The sequence below is a fragment of the Lathamus discolor genome, chromosome 2 (assembly GCF_037157495.1).
Source record: "Lathamus discolor isolate bLatDis1 chromosome 2, bLatDis1.hap1, whole genome shotgun sequence".
NCBI lineage: Eukaryota > Metazoa > Chordata > Aves > Psittaciformes > Psittacidae > Lathamus > Lathamus discolor.
The window spans coordinates 88,778,869-88,800,304 of record NC_088885.1 but is presented as its reverse complement, the minus strand read 5'-3'; the positions used below and the strand labels follow the sequence as shown (position 1 = coordinate 88,800,304).

The 21,436-nt window shown below is 42.4% G+C and overlaps 1 protein-coding gene across 7 annotated transcripts in view; it reads left to right on the top strand.

Moving 5' to 3' along the window:
* GRB10 (growth factor receptor bound protein 10) overlaps positions 1 to 21,436 on the top strand; it is a 148,684-nt gene that overhangs the window by 55,776 nt on the left and 71,472 nt on the right. For all 7 annotated transcript variants that reach the window (XR_010610091.1, XM_065667719.1, XM_065667715.1 and 4 more), the window contains one exon: positions 6,873 to 6,966. Coding sequence is in view for 5 of the 7 variants with exons in the window: in XM_065667719.1 (XP_065523791.1) it covers positions 6,873 to 6,966 (94 nt within the window). In the remaining 2 variants the exon portion in view is untranslated. The remainder of the gene's footprint in view (positions 1 to 6,872; positions 6,967 to 21,436) is intronic.

The window sequence follows — 21,436 nt, the reverse complement described above, 5'->3', positions numbered from 1 at the left end:
GGCGGGGGTCGGGAGAGAAGTTCCTCCAAGGTCAGACTGGCAAGCCTTTCTGCCTTCGCCTGTATCATGGGATGTAATATAATTCCTGTGATTCGTTTAACAAATTCCCTGCCACTGCAGAGACACAGACCACAGACGCAGGTCTGTCTTGTCTGGCGCTCTCTCTCATTTTCCTTCTCTCTTTGCTAGTTCCTGGTATGTTGTATTTCTTGTAGCTATTGTATATGTGGTGTGGTGGGCTGGCAAGTCTACTGAGGGTGGTATGAGTAAGGATGGCAGTAGGTCTGTGCGCCCTGCTAGGTTTATTGCATGTTGTCAGTGATTGCGGCACTGAGGATTGGAGGTGCTGCGGTGTGTCTGGAGGAATGTGCTGCTGCCTTTGCTACTCCCATAATCCCAAGATGGGCTTGTTTGTTCCTGGTCTCTAGGGTTATCGCTCTCCGTCTTGACAGCCAGTACTGTAAAATCAGGATTCATGCACTTAGTGGCTTTGCTACTTAAGGAGAGAGAGCCTGACTTTTGACAAAGCTAAGTGGCTTTATTTTAAGCCCTTGTTTGTACAAGCTCTCTTAGCAATGGGAATATTAAAATTCTGAGTTCACGGTTACTCTGTTGACTTACTGAGCCTTTCACTTGGCTCTTACCTAGTTAAATGACTGTAGTTAAGAGGCAGGAAACCTAGTTACAGGTCTGTAATTATGTAACGTGGGTTGTCTAAGAATGTGCTTTAAAGTTGTTTGGTTGGGTTTTTTTTTGGATTGGTTTTGTTTGTTTGTTTGTTTTGGGTGTTTTTTGTTGTTTGGTTTTTATTTGGTTTTTTTCTCCCAAGTGTACAAACCCTGTATTTTCTTTATTTCTGTGACATGTTAATTGCTCTGGCAGAAGACAGTAAAAAAACATTAACTATTTCTGAGTAATCTTGACATTGGCTGCAAAGCACTGACTTTGGACAAACCCAGGAGCCTTACTGTTTCCTCATGACTGTACGTGGGACAAATTTCCTCAAGCTCTGGGGTGTCAGCAGGCTGAAAATACATTGTACTAAACCGCTATCTGGTGGCGGACTGTGCTGCTGTATTTAGCCACTAAGAAGCCCAGTGACTTAAATCTTCTAAGCAAGGAGCGTCCTATGCGTTGCTAATTGATCTTAACTGTGGAATTTGGATTAGAGCTTGAACGTTGGTCTGGATCTGTCAGGTGGATTTCTTCCTGTGATAGCCTGCGTGTTTGCCTTCACGGGCTAAGAGTAATACTGGGTAACGGAACAGAAACTCTGCAGTTGGACACGGATACCAGTAAGCTATAGGGAAGTTCACTTCGATGAATAGCTGGCAGTTCAGCACTCACCATAATTAAATCTTCTCCTTGTGTTATACTTGATGCTTTAAGTATAACAAAACTGCAAATCATGGTATAAAGAAGTGTAGCTTAGAAAACAGTGCAGAAAGTTACTTTACATAAATGCAAAGTCTTTTGTTTGGGAAGTGAAGAATCATTCAAGGCAGTCCTCAGAAGAAATGCTGCCTAATCTGTTCATTGCCTAAGGAGACTCCAGAAGCATGTTAAAAATGGCAGTACTGGGTCAGATAAAGACATGTTCATTTACCTCTGTGTTCCTTGGCTAAGTTGCAGATATGAGGAGAGTGTCCCTCGGAGTTATCTCTTTCCTGCTTCTGGATCCTGGAGTTGTGTCTGCTCTTGCATAGCCCCTGGTGGACCCCTCTTCAGTGAATTTGAATAATTGGGTTTGTTTGTTTGTTTTTTTAATAACTCAGACTTGAACACTTTGCAGTAGTTTCCTCAGCCTGTGCTAGCAGAAGGTACTTCATTTTGTGTTACACAAGTTGCCTCAACAGAGAAAAGCTAAGGTGGCTCAAGTAATGACTTGGCTAATTTTAAGGTTTTAAGACACCTACCTTAGTGTGATGAAGTGTGTTGCCAGGTAGACAGCGAGCTCCTGGTGCAGCAGGAGTGCCGATGTGCAAGCCAAGGTGTATCTGCCGTGATAGTCTCCTGAACCACAGTGGGACCTGTCAGCACGCCTGACTTGACTTTCTGTTGTGCTGGACAGTGTACAAACATCAGAAGTATGTCATGATCTTAATTTGTCGCTGTGGGACTGCTGGCATGAGTACGCGTGACTCTTGCTCAATTGAACCTTTTGTTCAGGGGCACGGCTGTGTGGGTTTGCAGACAGCTACAGTAAATCCAAAACCAGGGACTGTTGTCTCCGTGGTCTGGACGTCTTCGGTCTGGCCGTGCTCCCAGGAGCTTCCGAGAAGCCGTGCTGCCAGTCGTAGCCTTTCTTCATCTTGTAAACTTCCAGTGACTGCTGAAGTTGGAAAAAGTTGAAGCCTTCAGTTAAAGGGGATTTCCAGACATCTTGAGAAAGCTACCCTGTCTCTGCTAATGTCAGGCCCCTTTCGTCACAAAGAAAGGGGGAGAAGTACGGATGGTACTTTATTATTTGTACTTTCAAATCTGCTTCCTCCCTTCTCTGAGCCCTATTTACCTGTAAGATTATCCTGGATGAGTGGATAACCTTTGCTGAAGGAACTAGGATGAGAGAACAGAGTAGTAGCAACATGCTGGTTGGCCTAGTAATGCTGTCTGGTCCTGGTAAGTACTCTTCTGGGCTAAGCTGCAGGTGGGAACAGTAGCACTTGGAGCTGAAGAAGTCATTAAAGAGCACGTGTGCAGACAGCAGGGCTGCTAGAGTATGTGGCTGTCTGATTCTCTGATTAAAAGGCCAGATTTAATGTTTTCTTTGATAACTGAAATGCTTATCATGCTAGCACCAACAGCAGCAAACATTGTATGTCGTAGCTGAAGGAACGCAACTTGAAAGGTTTGGTTATAGATTGAAAAATAAATCCAGATTGTCCTGGTTACTGATACAGAGATAACACTGTCTATGAATGGACTTTGGCTCTTAACATGATGCAAGCATGTTGCATTTTGCATCATGCAATAGAGGTTTGCAGAAGGACGCTGGAACATAACCTGTAATGGTGGTGTGTTTGGATATGAAATGTTAATGCTTTAAAGAACTCTAAAAAATAAACCCTGCTTCCAGATTCTTATAGCACTGTTGCTAGTCGCTCGATGAAATCATCCTTGGTCGCAGATGCTGACCGACAGAGAGAAGAGTACATGCAAACAAGTCAGCGAGAGCTAATGCTCAGCTAGCTTCTAAAAATACCACAATAGCTGGATGGTACAGTGAGTTAAGTAACATGCTTTAATTTCATATTGAGAGCATTTATTGGAAGGGGAGGGAGAGCTGGGGATTAGAACACAGAGCAAACACATGACTTCCTGGGAGGCCAGTTTCAGCAGTGGCAGGGGGGAAGGTGATGGATCAAAGCAGGTGACCACCTTGCTGAGGGCCTCAGCCCGAGCTGGAGCCTAGCAAGGAGCTTGCTGGCACAGAGCGATTATACACCTATAAACCTTTCTTCTCTTACCCTTGTTGCAGTGGCTGTCTGATCAATGCTGCACCTGGCCTAGTGCCAGTGTTTGTGCACAACAGATACAAACAGATTCTGGAGGGTCATGTGAAACCACCCTGAGCCCTTTAAATCACACCGCCCTTACCTTTTCTCCTCTGCTGCTCACATTGCTTTAGCAGGTGTGGCTTTGTTTATGCATGTCTGTTGCTTTACTTCAGCACTAGGGTTTTGCTGGCCCTTGGTGCCCGGAGGAAACCTTTGGCTCCCCACTTTCCTCAGGCTGCAGGAGAGCTCTCTGGACCTTCTGGGGAGGGGTTTGCACCTGATGAAGGAGGTAGGGGTGTCAGCTTTGTAAAGGCAGCACTGGCAGATATTGTCATGGAAACCTCTGCTGCTGAAAACTTCAATACATCTTGCCATGGCTTTGGCTTAAGCTTTGTGAGAAAGTTCTCTGGAATCACCTTACATCTATACCAACATCTGGTACAGCTGCAAGGTGATTCCAGAGAGGGTCTATGCAATTCCTGCAAAATATTGGCAATTTTTTTATATATATAAAAAAAAATAAAATAATCTGTTTTAATTGAAAAGTTACAGGCTTGCAGCTGTGGGAAACCCAAAGGTAAGAAGATGCAGCTTGGCCTCATCTCACCTCTGTTACTACATATTACTGGGTCCAGAGAAAGGCAACAAAGCTGGTGAAGAGCCTGGAGCACAAGTGTGATGAGGAACAGCTAATGGAACTGGGGTTGTTTAGTGTGGAGAACAGAAGGCTCAAGCGGGACATTATTGCTCCCTACAACTACATGAAAGGAGGTTGTAGTGAGGTGGGGGTCAGTCTCTTCTCCGAAGTAACAAGCGATAGAACAAGAGGTAACGGCCTCAAGCTGCACCAGGGGAGGTTTAGACTGGATATTGGGAGGAATTTCTTCACAGAGAGGGTGCTCAGGCATTGGAACAGGCTGCCCAGGGAAGGGGTGGAACCACCGTCCCTGGAAGTGTTCACAAACCGTGTAGATGAGGACCTCACTGTGACATGGTTTAGTGGCAGTCTTGGCAGTCCTGGGGTAATGGTTAGACTTGGATGATCTTAAAGGTCTTCTATAACCCAGTTGATTCTATGATTCTGCTGCATGAATCTTGCCTTCCAGTAAGGACTTTTATGTGTTGGAACAACTGAAAACATGTTTAGGTATGCAACAACTAATTTATAACTGGTTTTCTTGTTCCACCTTTCATTTCTCTTGGGATGCCCTGCTGCTCTTCCCAGCCAACAGGCAACATGCAATGGCATACATGCATAGGAACATCGGGACTTTCTTCCTCGGGAAGTGGAACTAATGCTGCCAAACTGCATCTGTGGGGTTTTAGCTATCCAATAAAATTACTTAATGTTGAACTGCATAGGGGGAAACACAAAGAAAAGCTCTGTGCTAGGAGGAAGGAGGTTCTGCTGTGTTCTCCATGCCTGTGATGCTCGCCTCTCAGCCTTTCTAGGGAGATCAATCAGCTTCAGTTTTAAGTTTTTACTGAAACTTCTCCTAGATGAGCATCTCTTCCCCCTTGTCGTCCTTGGAGCTTTTGGGAAAATTACATGGGAAGCAGACTCTTAGTTTTCTATGTGCTTTCCACAGTTGCCTTCTTGTGCTGCGAGCCCTGAATTTCCTGCCTGAAATTTAAAATTGAGATGTTGTGGGCTGGGTCAGTGCTGACTGTGTGGTGTCCCAGGGAAAATGAGATACATCCAGTGAAAACGACTAGTGCTCCAAAAGCAGTAATAATGTGATACCCTGCAGTTGCGAGGGATTTGACAGACAGGAGCTCAGGAGTTCCTTGTTTCCCTAATGTTCGGTTAGCTGCAGTGAAAGAGCTAAACAAATACTGTCATGTTTCAATAAAGTAAGAACAAATATGGTTGTGCTGATAGATGGTCTGGTTGTGTTTGGTTCCTAAGAAGGAACTACAGAAACTCGTGAGATTAGATGTGGCTCATGAAACAACAGCCATGTCATGAAAATCAGTGGCAAGGATGTAAAGAACTGTAAGGGGAGGTGGCCAGAAAGGAGGCAGAAGTCTGAGTGGTTCCAGTTTTATCTGGCATATAGATGGATGCTGTATGTATCTTATCATATATTGTTTACTTGTAAAAACCTCCTTTAGTCATACCGCCATTGGCAGTTCTTGTCTTATAAACGCCTGTGGGCTCCTGTTGGTGAAGGCGCACAAGAGAGGTGCTTGAGTACTTAAATCAAAGCTCAAGTACTTGCTGTTTGAGACAGTCTCTTTGAGAAGAGATAATGTAATGTGTTTCATATCCTGTGTAACTGTATACAGTTCTCAACCCCAAACACTACATCCATTATGTTTTTGAGCATCAGCTTATATTCTGTAAACTAGTAATGTTGGGCTGAAAGGTCAGAATTGCACGTAGTGAAATTGCCACTCACTGTGTGTATGTTATTGCTCTGCCATAATTACAGCGTCATTTGCCGTGAAGTGATTCTTATGTTTTAACATAAATGTAGGTCATGCCATTGTGTCATCCCACACTTTGTGCACAGCAGGAACATGTATAAAGTCACGTATATCATCACTGCAGCAGTTTATGTTTCGTGGTATATCAGTGCAGTCAACTTTGTGCACTTGCTTCTTTTTTTCCATACGCACCCTTAACTGGTATATGCAGAAGTGTATCAACTTTGTAAAACTGTACCTGTTCTGAACGTCCTTCTCATACTTCTGAAACACAATGAGATTTATCTTGCTTTTCTTATTCTTTGTTTATATTTCAATGTCCCTGCTTTCCCTTGGTTGTCTTCTTTGGCAAGGTCTGTGAGAAACTGTGGTATTTTAGACTTTGCCAAATTAAGTCTGTTAAAACTTCTTGAAACCTAATCTTGTAAGAGTTCTGATATGGAAAAAAAGGAAAATAAAAAACCAGGTTGGCATTCAGAGCCATGGATGTTTATCTAAACTGAACTTCTGATTCCTCTTGAGGTTTAGTAGTTCACTACTGGATCTGCTTCAGTCCAGTTAATTAGTTACAACCCCCTAAACCACAGACTTGGAATTAAAGAAAACAAAGCCCCAAGCCTCCACATAGTTTGATGCAAGAAGAAACTTCAGTTAAACTGGGAAGTGCATTTACGTCGCCGTTTCCCAGTTTGAAATGCAAACTGGTGTACAGATGAGACAACAGCGTATCATTGATTCTGGATTCATGCCACATGTATTAATGTGACAGTCTAGTGTCTCCCTATAATCTTTTCCCCCTTTCTTCTCTGACATTGGTTTCTCCTCTCAGGGGTATGGCAGGGATTATTTTCTTTTTTGTGCGAGTGGTTTGGCTCTGGGCAGTGCGGTTTACACGGAGTACAGAATGCCTGGTTTTGATAAGACTTTCTGCTTTTCTGTTTTTAGGACAATGTAGATCAGACTTCAGCTCATGGTCGGCGGGATCTGGTGGAACCAGGGTTCCAAGAACCATCTAACCGCATCTCCCTGAATCACCAAGGTAAGGAACAGTGGGTGGCAATCCAGGATCCTCGTGGGAATGCAGAGATGGTTTTGCCTCCATATTGCCATTTCTCCATGTAATTAAAAAAAAAAGAAAAAAAAAAAGGAGGAGGAGAGCTGAAGAAATAATTTTTTGTCACAACTGCCCTTTGAGCTATGGATGGAGATGATGAAGAACTTGTGGTGCATCTCAAGCCTTGTAGCCAAGACTGGTTCTGGGAGTGGGGAGGAGCGAAGTCCAGAAATTGAATTCAACATTTGTAATGTTAAAGTTGCATTTAAAGTTGCATCTTTGGCTGCCATAAGAAGGGTTCAGGGCTCTGGCTCAACTTCAGCTGTAAGAGTCTGTCTTTGCATGACAGCTCATTTGGGGAAAGTCCTGAAGTAGACATGGTAGTGCTGGTGCAATAGTTTATCTTCTGTAATTCAGCAGGGCCATACAAAACACGAAAGTTAAAATAAATCTTAGAAGTCTTTCTTTGACCATTTCTGTCAGTTCAGATGCCTAAAGAAGACAGTTACTATTATAGCAGGGACTTTTTTTTTTTTGCTTTGAAATTATTAGTGATAGAGTGCCATCTTAATCAGTGAACCATTTACCTTCAGGGTTCCCCATGGCTTAATTCGCAGCCAAGTCCTTGAAGGTCATCTTCAAATGTTGTTTCTTCAGTGCAGCAGTGAATAGTAAAGCAGTCAGCACAAGGCTGTTGAAACAAAAAAGGTCATGAATGTATCACTTAAAATATTTGCCAAATATGATATTCTTAACGTTTCCTTTAAAACCCAGCTTCTTTTGTTTGCCAAAGGCAGCAAGACTGGAATTTCATGACTTGCAGATCCTCAAGACTATTTAAGTTTCACAAACAAGTCCCAGAATGTAATAGGGAATGTATTTTAATTTACTTCCCTCACCATGCCCCAAGTCTTCAGTTTGTTAAAGCTTTGTTTTCAATTGAAAATAGAAAGTAACAGGTTGCCATGTTATCCACTCTAAAACTTCTGCAAGCACAGGCAGTATGTTGTGTCATGCTTGCATGGATACAGTGGAGTTTTTATAAATTCCATTTTTCATTCTCTGTAGAATGATACTGTTAATTTCACCTACCTTGGGATGCACAAATCCTGGAGCAGATCTATATAGGTGACTTTTTCTGAGGCTATTTGTATATATTCCTGTCATGGTTTAAGCCCAGCTGTAAATCAGAACCACGCAGTCTCCCTCTCACTCCCCCCCCCCCCCCCCCCGCTGAGGGATGGGGAGGACAATTGAAAGAATGTAACTCCCACAGGTTGAGATAAGAACAGTCCAGTAACTAAGGTATAACACAAAACCACTACTGCTACCACCAATAATAATAATGATAAGGGAAATAACAAGGGAAGAGAATACAACCGTTCGCCACCAGCCAACCTATACCCAGCCTGACTGAGCAGTGATCTAGCCCTTCCAGGTAACTGCCCCCAATTTATATAGTGGGCATGATGTGCTGTGGTGTGGAATACCTCCCTGGCTAGTTTGGGTCAGGTGTCCTGTCTCTGCTTCCTCCCGGCTTCCCCTCCTCCCTGGCAGAGCATGAGACTCACAAAGTCCCTGGCCAGACTAAACCTTACTGAGCAGCAACTAAAAACACTGGTGTTATCAGCGCTGTTCCTAGGCTGAAAGTCAAAACCACAGCCCTGCACCAGCTACTAAGAAGGAAAAAAATGACTGCTACAGCTGAACCCGGGACAATTCCCCTTTAATCAAGGGATTTTTGGGGGGGACACATCCTGAGTGGTCAAAGTTTATGTGTTAAAGTATGTGCGACTGCTACTTATGAAGTTAGAACATTTATTGAAGAGACAGGTAATGCTGCATTTTGATGGCAAAATGCCAGCTTTGCAGCCTGACATTTTCCTACTTCTTTAGGTGTTTCTTTTTTCCTGTATCAATATTGTAGTACTGCAGGGATTCATGCAGTGTCACCTGATTTGTGGCTCTCCCTCAGCCACTTTGAGACAATAATCTGTATGCAAAATAGTCCAAGTTGATTTACAAAATAGCTGTCTTTAAAGAGAATGCCTTGCGGACACTGGCAATTTGTTGCCTGTTTCTGAAGGAAGGCCTAGAGTTTTTCCCAATACTTTCTGATGTAAAGATCCCTTTTGCACCCACAAATTGTTTGGGATTTTTTCCTGTATCAGCTGAGTGATAGCAATTTCTAAAGTCCAGCATTTCTAAAGTCTAATTTTTTTGCTGAGGTAGGTATTTAGTGCATTATTAATCTTGCCTACTCCTGTGACCATGAAATGCTATGTATGTTAGAGGCGTGAATTAAAAGCTGAAACCCGAATGCCTAAAGGTGGACTTTAATACTGCATTGTGCTGTGGCACTTCCATCTTTTTTCAGTGTTGAAGGGAGGCAATGTGCCTTACAGGCATGATACCTGCTGCTTTGCTATCTTTTTGAAAATGGAAGGGACCATAAGCGTGATGTTATATCATGTTTTGTGTTTGTTCTGTCCAAGTGTGAGCATCTATACTCTTTCACAGCTTATGAAATACGATGTCCAAGAACTTGAAAGTACAAGTGTTTTAAGAGCTGTGACATATTTCAGTAACTGATTTATGAATAGTACATAGAAAAATATAACATGAAGAGCTTTAGAGGGAATTGTGACATGGTCTGAACTAACTCTTATGCAGTCTTATTAGTGACAGAATAAATAGACTAGATTATTAACATAAAGTGGGGGTTTAGATTCTGTGGCAGCTGTTTGCTTTGCCTTTTTACTCTTACACTAAACTCTGTTACCCATTATTTTCTATTAAAGTTTTACTGGCACTGGCACTGATGAAAACTTAGAGTAAACCTGTATCCAAAAGCAACTTGCAGAGCCACTGTTTGCATTTAATAAATGAATCTGTTTGGTGATATGACTTGATTACATTGATGATAAAGATACTTGCAACAGGCTATGGTAAATTTTGCTTCCAGTTACAGACAGCTTGCTGACTTCAGTTCATACCTACTGGCACATCTAAAGCTTTTGTTTCTGTGTTTTGCAACAGAAAGAAAATGGGTAGGCTTGCAACAAAACTGGTTTAATACATATTTATCATGAGCAGAAACTGTGGAAGGGCTTAGAGTTGGCTAAAATATTTAATGTATTAGGTGATCCCTGTCTTTTTAGTGTACTGTGCCTTAAACTCTGCAGCTGAACTTTGAGCACCCATACCTACTGTGTTATTTTATGTATACGCTTCCTATTCATACCTGACCACATTGCTCAGTCTGCGCAGCAGATTTGCCAGTTTCTGTTGAACATTAACTTATAGCCCTTGGCTTTTCACTTGGAGAGCTTTGGTACAAGCACTTGCAATTCTGAACCTGAACTGCTTTCCACAGCCTATAAAAATGGTGATTAGTTTCCTCCCAGGCATCTGAATCCCTTCAACACAAGCTGGAAAAAGAGCATTCAAGTGGAGACTGAGATATCCCTGCCAACTGTCCCTGCGTGAATAAGCTCTTTCTTGTGAAGGGTATTTCAAGTGCATGTTTCCTGCTGAATCACTCTTTTTTTACACAAGCAGATGCTTTATAACTGTTTAGCTTTTTATTTTAGAAGCATATCTTGTAAAGATTGAGGAGCAGAGAATACCTTTTATAAAGTGAGGGGTCTTCAAAATAGGCAGGTTTCATATTAAACGGATGTAAGAAGTTGAGTGCAGATGGAATAGTATATTTTCCTAGAAATAGTTCAATAGCTGCTTATATGTAAGTATGCTGATAAGCTTGCTTTCTTTAACAAAAGTATTTTTCTGTAAACCATGAATTAGCATTCACTTTTCAGTGATTCTGGTACTTGGGCAAATTTCATAAAGCTACTAAACAGAGAGCAGGAACTAGGATTTCTTACCTCTGTTCCCCAAAAGCTACTTCATAAATTAAATGTGATAGGAAAGAGCAAGCTTCATTCAGCTGAAGAATACTAATATCCACTGATGTAAAGGGGTAGATAGATAGACTTCAGCTACTTATAGAAATTACAAAAAGTTAACAAAGGCAGTTAGGATTTGGCATTTAATAAACAGCAAGTTAAGTATCTCTCCAGCAGTCCTCCCAGAAGCTGTAGTTAAGTCTCTAGGCTTAGAGAACAAAAATACATCTGAACTATGTGGCATTTTCTAAGGTGTTATGGAAGGAGGTGAAGAAACAATCAATAAAATTATTTACCATCTGTAAGAACACCAAGAGGAAGTGAGAGCATCCTTAGGATGGGACAGGTAATGTTATTATTCTGTTTTTTTCCCCTTCAGGAGTGGAGTACAGAGGTGGAGGAAACTGCAGCCTCCTCAGCTGTGTCTCACTTAGCAAAGCATTCAGCACTCACATTTAATAATTTGCAATGAGAGGTTCTTTGCAGTGTGTGGCCTGCGGCATTTGTACCCTGCCCAATAGCAAGGGGCAGAGCTGGGGAGCACAGTGGTGGTTTTAAGTCAAACACCTGCATTCAGGTGGAGATGCCATTTTGAGGCCTTCTATAGAAGTGATGGGCTCCAGCATTTGTTCTCCCTGTCCCGTCTCAAAGGATGATGCCGGATCTTCTCTCTTCCAAGCACCCTGGCATTGCAGCTTCTGTTCCTTTTGGTTGAGTGCACTGCTCTGCAGTGCCACCAAAGTTACTCTTGGATGTGTCTCAGCAGTAAGACAACTTCTGTGGACTTTTCCTGAGTTGCCTAGGAGTGGCCTTGACATATGATAGCAAAGTATACTGTGCCACAGAAAACTGTAAGCCCAACAGAATTTGTTTACTCTCGGACTTCAGAGGGGTTTAACCTGCCATTGATGCTACCACGGTTTCTTCAGTACTTCCGGGTTTTCTTCATTGAAGCATGTTTCAGAGCTCATTTTTCCATTTATATTTCTATCAAGCAGCAAATAGTGCCAGCTGTAGTCCTGGCCATGAAGTTTATGGGCAGTACCTTTCATTGGTACTTGATGTGTACTTTTTGAGATTGTGCAGCTACTTCTTATTCAAGATTTTGAAGCCAAGCATGAATAAGATGCATTTTGTCACCTTGTCTTTCAGTGGAAGTATTAGACGTGCAACTTTGGCACTTTCTCTGTGTGTGTATTTGTGGGATGATTGTCATTGTCTGTACAAATGTGTTTTGCACATGTGGTACCTCTGGCTCCATTGCCAGGTGGCTTTGGCAGCAGGAAGAAAACGGGGATGCGAGCTGTTTTAGGCAGCAGTTGTCCTTTGTCAACATCCAGCTCATCCTTTGGCCTTTCCTGGTTGGTGATGGTAGGAAATCGTGCCTGTAGTAAGATGATGAAGATGCTGTGGTTGTGGATCAGTTGGCATTGGGTTTCCTGCCTGTATGTACAGACAACTTGTTCCCACTGAAACTGGAGGGATCCAGGGTAACTATCAACTTGCACTGCACTGCAGCCTCCTCTTCAGCTACATGCTCTCCTGTACCTTGCTAGTAATTAACACATGAACTTTTATAGAGATGGTTAATGTCAGCAGTGGTGGAAACTTCTCTAGCACACTGCCTGGGCCCAAAAAATGCAAGTCTATGTAAATATGGACAGACTTTTGAATGAGTATGGGCCTAAATGAAGTATTACGATCCCTAAGATTTAGCCCAGAGAAATAATATTGTGTAGCACTTTCCTCCACCACTGTTACTATTACTACTTGCTTTTAATATATTTTGGTTTGTATCTGCCCAAGGATAGGCATAGGAGGTTGAGCCGATTTTGTTATTTGTTTTATAGCTAAGGAGGAGTGTGTTTAGTAACAGCTGGTGCTACTAGTGATATGCTGCAGTTGTGGGGTCAGACTGGGATGAGTCGGTTATTTGGTGTATCAGAACTAACCCATATTTTGGAAGAATCCAGGTGGTACTGAATAGAAAATGCAGAGTGGAAAACAGGTAGCCTTGTTTGTATTGCAGAGACAATACTGCCAGATATTCATGAATTCTCATGCTTTGTATAAATGTTGTTGTCATTGTCCAGCCTTAGGAAAAAACCCACCATTAGTGCCAAAAAGATTTACACTGACTACCCTTATGCAGCGAGCAGAGCCCCTGCTTCCTGCCTAGCTCATTGCAGTACCTTTGTCTTGTTTTGGAGAAGGCTTCCATTGTATTTGGTGATGAATCTTGTTAGCACAGCTACTAGGAGGGCACCCATAATAGCCATGTAGAAGTTTAACTTCCCTCATTATATTAGTTCCCAAACCCTTGGGCTGACAGAACTCTGAAGAAAAGCAAAAATAAAAGAGAAGACAAAGTAGGTTGGTGTTTAGTACAGATAATTTAAGAGATTTGCAGCAAGCTACAGGAAGACAAAATAGACAAACTGATTGAGTTTAGCAGGAAAACTCTGTATATAATAAGGTTACTAATGGTGATTGAGTGAAACCAGTGAAATGAGAAGAAACAGACCAAAACTGGTTTAAAACATTGCATGTTCAGAGGAATATATTTGCAGGTGACTGGATTTTCTTTATTTTATTGTTGGTTTCTATTTTCTTTCCCACATGTCAACTTTTTTGTATCAATTTTGCAAGTGTTAAGTTCTGGACATATTTAAAACTAAATGTGTTCCTCTAATGTCACCTGATATGAGTAAAAAAAGTTTGAATATCTCATAGTTGACAAGCTTGGGATTTTAAGCCTGTTAAATCTCAGGATTCAGTGTGTCCTTTGGGTAAATTTCTCTAGTGGGTTTCAGTACAGGGAAGGAGCCCTCTGTCTTGGTTGTGTAGGGTGTAGTGTGGTTTGCCTTGGGGCCTTTATTCATTGGAAGTTTTACAAGTGGAGATGTAGAAAACATGGAGAATTTTAAAGTAAGCCTCAATAAGAAGTATTACAATATTAAATATTAATCTTATTTATGTAACTGTCAAAGTAAATTTGAGTCATGTTTTCTTCTGTGTCCTGTGGAAAAATGGTTATTACCAGGTTTGCAATGAACTTGTCATGTTGGAGAGGACATAGTTGCTGAAGCAGAGTGGCTGCATTGAGAGAGCAGGTGGGGTTGGGTTCCTTGCCTGAGATAGTCCATGACACACCATACCCATCCCGTGGGGACTGGAGCTGTATGGGTGTATGACATCTGAGAAAGTGGGGTTTTTTTTCATACTGAAGATAGAAGGATAGTGTTCCTCCACCTTCTCTTTCAAGATCTGTATCTCCAGTTATCATGGGGAGGGGTGGGAGGAGGTTCACAAGGTGTGATTTAGGGTAGATTAGAAGACTAGGGTGTGATTAGAAGCTAGTTTCTTGTTGTTATTGTTCAATTCTTGTCCAAGGCATTAGGAGGGGGAGGCGTAAGCTGGGCATCTGGGTGGTGCGATTCTATTGTTTCTTTCCAGATTCTCAGAGCAAGAGCGTTTACGTCCCTCACCCTTTAATGTCTTACTTAGTGGAGAACAAGTTAGGTTAATACTAGTATAAGCCTAAAGTGATGACTTTAAGAAACTCACTGCAAGTGAGATAGGGAGAGGGAGATGCGGTGAAATAAACTAAAATCAAATGCAGTTTTAAATTCACTTTTGTCCTCAATACTAAGGGATGTGCCAGGTTGGACAGAGCTTTGAGCAGCCTGGTCTAGTGGAAGAAGTCCTTGCCTGTGACAGGGGGTTGGAACTAGGTGATCTTTAATGTCCCTTCCAACCCAAACCAGTCTATGATTTCCTACTACCACTGAAGCTGAGCTGCCTGTCAAAAAGAACACATTTTGCTTTGGCTAGGTAATGCAAGAGGTGTAGCGTAGGGATGCCCGCTCTTCGTGTCCGGGGGTGTGCACTCTGGGGCATCTTGTAGCGGACTTTGTGCTGCAGCTATCACACTATTACGCGTGGAGTGGAACAGTGCACTTTGGGGGTGGTCAGCAAGGCGCTGTTATGTGCACAAGGGCATCACTCCTTTCCGAGTGCCTGCTCTGTCAGCAGGAGGCAAGTGTGTTTGTTTACTGCTGGCACGCCGCCCCGGAGGTATATCGGCTCAGCGAGGTGATGTCACCGGCGGCACACATACTTTCTGTGCTGGTGCGGCTACTCCGGTTGTGTCGGGGCGGCTGGCTGCCTGCCGAGCGCCTGGCTGCTGGCAGCCTGATGCAACAGCCTCGCCGGAGACTGCCCACGAGGAGCAGCACCTTGCATGGGCTGCGAGAGGCCCTCCGGAGGAGGGCAACCTGCAAGCCCTGTTGTGGAGACAGTGTTGTCCAGGCTTTTCCTTCCTGGGGCCTGAGCTTGTGAGTCTCCAATGCTCCTATTGGAAATGGCGTGCTTGGGGAAACTGAGATGCCAGAGGGAAACCAGTGTCTCAGCATCTGCTCATGATGAGGTGCTTCTCCCAGGTACCTGAGCTCGTTTCTTCTGCGCTTGTCTCCTGTCTTTTGTGAGCAAAAAAAGCCCCACATCCTGCGGGTATTTCACTCTCTCCTCTGTAAATGTATTTACTCAGCAGCTTGCACCATCCCCATCCTTTGTGTAAGCAGGTTGCTAAAGCAGCCAAATGTAATAGATTTCACTGCTTTTAAATTGCTTTGTATACTTGTTTACTGCCCAACAGGAATGGGGAGACTTGTGGTCTCGGGTTGTCCTCTGCCTTCTAGGTGGCTCATTTCTCCCATTTGAGCTAATGGTCATAATTGATCTTACTGATCTGAAATGCCCTCTTCTAACTTAATCAGTACAAGTTAACTCTAAGATACTGGGATGAGCTCATGTTTTCTGGCATAACTTTATTGCCTTTATGTTTTCTTTTGTAACCTGACTAAATTGGTTCTGTCAAGATGTAAGAGAGCAGAAGGATGAAAATTAATACTTATCAGCAAAGGCTCTTTTGATAGCTTCTGGATGACATTTTTAATGTGGCTGAGTTGAATTCTTGCCTGTGCTGCTCCACCAGCTTCCTGCGCATCCTTGGGTTTTGCTTATTTTTTCCCCTGTTAAGGGACATGTTTTAAGTGTATTTAGCTTATGTAAGTGATGCAGAGGGTTAACCAATGGGTTTTGCTTATTTTTTTCCCCTGTTAGGGGATATGTTTTAAGTGTATTTAGCTTTATGTAAGAATCTTTTGAACCTTTCAGTGGAGGTGTTATACCCAAATGTCAAAACATGGCTGTGGGCCCTTAAATAGTCTCAGTACTAATGAGCTTTCCAGCTAAGATAGGTGATTTATTAGGTAGCCTAGTTCTTAATCATGCCGTAACAATGACAGTTGTTCAGTGAAAACAGTGTCTCTGCAGCATCGGAATATTAACATCAAATTCTGATACCTTAACCAAAATCAAGTACGAGATTTCACAGGCTGTTTGACATATAAAGGGGAAGGGTACGTTTAGACATGGAAACAATCCATGTTCACTGCAGCTATACTGCCTGTTATGAAATACTGCTCGGAAGATTATTTTCAAAAGTAAGTATCTCTAATTTTTGAGATAAAAGTACAATGTCACTGTTCAAGGTCAGCTTTAATGGAGAGAGAACTGCCTTTCAGTATCTGATTACACGGAAAGCTCTAGGGCACTAATGGGGCTTTATGACTGCTGTGTTCAAGTCTGAAATAAAGCTATTCTGCTTATTCGGACACTTAAGAGTGTCACCTATAAATAGATCAGAAGTTGCCATTCATCTGCAACGCATGCAGTGTTTGAAACTACTGTGACTGATGGTGGGGGGCTATGTTCTGTTTAAAATCTGTCTGCTTCGATAAATTCTGTATTAAGAGCACAGTGTTACTGACTGTCTCTGCGCTTTCTGAAGGCAAAGGGAGGTAAAAGCCCCCCTTGCTTATGAAACTGGTTTCCAAGAGTGTGGTAGCAGTGGTGTGGTAAAGGGGGAGGCAGTTGTAATGCCGGAGACTGCTCCCTGAATTCTTGAGATTGCCTGGATTTGAACTTCACAAGAAACCTTTTAACAGCCTTACTTCACCAGGACATTTAGTGATTGTGGGACTAGATATCCCCCCCACCCCTTGCAATGAAATCCATTTAACTCCTTCAGATAAAGCCCTAGTTACTCCAACTCCCATTTAAAGTACAGGGAACTGATTTGTGTCCTGTCTCTGATGAGCCATGCACCTTTGATCTGTCTTGTGATGGCAGATAATTTCCAATAGCTGACACAATGCAGCCTTCTTCTCTGCAAACAATTCTGAGAGACGTGTGTTCAATTTTTTAGGTTTTGTTTTTCCTTGACCTTCAAGGTTGTATTTTTGGTGTCTATCAAAGTAGTGAGAGGGTGGAGAACAGGCAGTACAGCTCTTGGTTTCCTTCCGTTGTTTGTCCTAATGATAAAAGTGTCCTAACCTTTTGTTTCTGTCTCTTTCCAGTGCTTCAGGTGGGGCAGAATGTAAGTTAATTTTGCGTTTTATGAGCTCCATCCTCTAAATAAAGCTTTTATCATCTTAGGAGTGAATACAGAAATTCACTTTGCTCTTCTAAAAAATAAAAATAATTAAATAACCAAGCAATGTCTAAATCCATAACATTTCCAGGGCTAAGAAGCAGAGCAAGGGTGAGGTAAGACTTGTTTGCAAGAGTAAAATGGGGTGTATTTGCGATACAGCAGTTCTCCTGGCAAAAGCTTCTGTTGCTTTAGGATTCCTTATGATTCAACGACTTGGTGCCCTTCCTCTTCAGTTGTTAGCTGGTCTTACTTAGAGGAAGAATTATTAATGCTGACCAAATGTTGGCTTTGTGCTTAGAAATCAAATGTATTTTAAAAGTTGGCTAACACTATTACAGCAAATTTAGGTTAAGCAGTCTGAGCAATTGTAGAATTAGTTTACGGTTTTAGTATCATTTTCTGCACATTAGAACAATTTTCAGGAGCTTACGTACTAGAAAACCAGGATTATCGCATGAAGATGTAACACGTCTTACAGCTGAGAGGAAAATGCCCAATTCAAACTATAGCTTAAACGTCATCTTTCTTAGAAATCCCCTTTTCTAATCTGTTTATGAAAAAGACTGGTTCTGCCAGGTGACTGGGAAGGGGAGGACTGCGGATTTTAAGGTTTTTCCAGCATAGGAATGTATGTCCTTTAGTCGAGACAAGTTTCACTGGAATGTGCTCATGGTCTGTATCAGCAAGTATAGCTTAACTTAGTTATGTCAAGAAGAATATGTACTGTGGTATATGCACGAAAAAACCCCAGAAGGATCTCACCGAAAGTACCTGGCTGATAAATTTCTGTGGTGTGGGGTGAATATCAAAGTAGGCTTTTTTTGGAGCAAACTTGTGCTTAAGTATCAACATGATTTTCTATGTTTAAAAAATGATTAAAGGCTCATGACTGAAGTCAGACTTAAGGCAGCAAGAATAGAGTAAAATGTTATAGGGTTTGATCACAGCAATGTGCTGGTTCTTTCTGTAAGCCCTGCACCTCTGCAGGGTGTACTGGTTGTACCCACAGCCAGCCCTTGTTGAAGTCAATTCAGAGGCAATGAGTGACCTCGGACAGGCTGCCTGCGTTCCTGACAGCAGGGTCTTTGTTGGGGGGACAGTTCCTTTTCACTGAGTTTGAAAGTTGAACAAACCTCCAAAGGCTGTGCTGTGGGGTTGTGCAGAGACTTGGGCTCATACACAACTGAGCAATTGCAAAGTATAGCAGTTATATAGCCTTCCAGTACCTAAATGGGGCCTACAGGAAATCTGGAGGGGGACTTCTTATGAGGGCATGTAGTGATAGGAGAAGGGGGGATGGCTTTAAACTCAAAAAGCATAGATTTAGATTAGATACTGGCAAGAAATTCTTTACTGTGAAGGTGATGAGGCACTGGAACAGGTTGACCAGAGAAGATGTGGATGCCCTGCCCTTGGCAGTATTCAAGGCCAGGCTGAAAGGCCTTTGAGCAACCTGGTCTAGCAGGAGGTGTCCCTGCCCATGCCAGGGGGATTGGAACTGGATGATCTTTAAGGTCCCTTCTAATCCAAACCGGTCTATGATTCTGTATGATTAATGGTGGCAGCAGCAGCAGACCTGACTCCCATGTGCTGTTATGATATGTTCCATGCTCTCTGTACCCTAGGCAGCTATAAGCTGCTCAGAATAACTAGACTCACCTGATGTTTTGATAAAACTGGACCCCAGAAATCATTGCAGGATGCTGCTAAGTGGATGCTGCCAAGTGTATGTTGCTTCCTATGAGCATGCAGAAGAACCAATGGGCTGTCCATGACCTCTTCCCTGCCCCCCCCCCCCCAGCATGAGTTATGAAATATCTAATGGGTTTGGCGTCTGTGCCAGTGCACAGTGGGGCAAAGAGTTAGAAATGCTTGTTCAACAAATCAGCTGTTAAAGGGGATGAAACAAATCACTAGATGTCTGTCTACATTTTCCCCATCAGCAAAATGAGGATAGTGCTATTGCAAAACTTCTGTCAAGTATGTGGTTGACATCTGCTTCATAGAGTACATGCTATTTTTGAAGATGATGTCCCACTTTGTTCATGGTATTAAGTTAAGAGCCAGGCCTGAAGAGATGAAATCAAGACTGAAATGTGAACATATGTGAGATTATATCCTAATGCATAGGGTAAACCATAGACTGTTACTTTGACATTGTGGGTAGCCTTTCTGTAGATTGACTTGTTTGTATGCAGTGTGTGTGACATGAAGTGGTGAAAGATAATGCAGCTTCTAAGTACTATAAGTGTTCTTTGATTTAGGTTGCATAATTCTTGACTAGCAGCAGAATGTAGCAGGGTCAGTGAATTAAGCTGAAGGGTAATTCAAGCTTTCTCTTTGTGCATATAGGGATTGAAATTGAAGTTGGGAACAGTGACCAGCCTTGCAAGTTGACCTTAGAACATTTACTAGACAGGAAAAATAAAGGGAGCATTAAATGCGGGATAACAAGATAAGGGAAAAACACTTGAGGCATAAAGTTTGGTGAAAAGCCATGGAGTTCTAGATTGTTTTAGTATGTAGCTGAAGTGAAACTGCAGAAAGAGATGTAATTAATTTTCATTACTGTAGGAGCCGAGATGTCTCCTAATACAGTGTTTATGTTTGTGGTAATATCTGTCCACCATTGTGTATCTCTGTAAACCTTCTGTTTAAAAAACCTGACCAAACAAAGCAAAATGATAAAACCTCTCAACCCTCCCTCTGTATGGCAGTAGGGCTGAGCTGTTTGGGCCAGGATACGTGTCTCCTGCTGTGTTAGGCTGATGAAATAAAAACAGAGAGATCTCTTTTTGAAGAGCGAGTTTAGAGATGAATCTGGCAGATTGCTGGCTCCAAGGCAAATTGAGACTATTGGAGAGAAATTTGTTGAAGTCATGGCTCGGGTGAATGCCTCCTTTCTTACAGTGAGGGTGTTTGAGCAATAAGACTTAGTGATCATGGTGCTGATGACTTCGCCCTGAAAAAAGATGTCTTTTCAAGTAGGCTGTTCTCAGACCATTTACATTCCCCAGAGTCTGGTGTCTCCCAGGGGTTTGGTGGCACGGCTGTGCTGGCACACTTCCTAATGTACTCGTAATGGCAAAAAAACACTTTCTCTGAAGGAAGTTTATTCTGGTTTGACAAGTGAAATGAAATGCAGCAGTAAAAGCATTCTTAGGCACTTATACTGGGCTAGAAATACAGATATTTTAACAGGAAAGACAGTTGAAATGTGGAGTCATTTCTACTGACCTGGTAGTGAGCAACTTGTATTTCAGGCAAACTTGCAGACCACTTGCAGACTGAGGGCCGTGAATTCAACAGCAAGAGGTTAACATTGATTGTTGTGTGTGTCTCCGCTCCAGCCTGAAATTAGTCCTTTTGATGTTTGTGCCATGCAAACACAGAAGAAGGCTCAGTCCCCATCCTCCCCCTACCCCAGTCGGACATAAAAGGGATAAAGAAGAAATGCTTTTGTCCTATTAAGTTGGTGGCTTCAAATCTGTGGGGTGGAACAGAGATTTTTAGTGCCATGGGTTAAATAGCTTTTTAATAGCCTTGGAAGAAAGATAAGAGTTAATCTATTCCCAGACCTTCTGTGGATATAGTATTACCAGTATAGGTTTGTAGTTCCTTTACAGTATTTGCTACTTGTAATGGGCCTTCAAATATAGATTCAGTTGCCCTGAAAAAATGCTGCTGTTCGGCATACCTCACTTTATTCCCTGACCTGATGTAAGCAGTGAGAGTGCTTTTCACATGTTAATGAATGCCTGCCTGAAAAACATTGGTCAAAATACTTCAAGTGTCTCATGCGGGCGTCTAGATTACTTGAAGACCCATTTTATTGAGAGCACATGGGAAGAAAGAGTCTTCTAGTGTATCCTCAGTTTTGGGAGGCCAACAGGCAACCTAGCTAATGAGGGCAGAATTCGGGTGTGTTGTTGACAGAGTGGACACTATAGAGGTTAATATGTTAAAAAAAGAGTGTAAGTGACTGTCAGTGAAATGGTACCCACTGTGGTAAGAGAAGAAGGCAGTAGGAGTCTGACATTTATTTGAA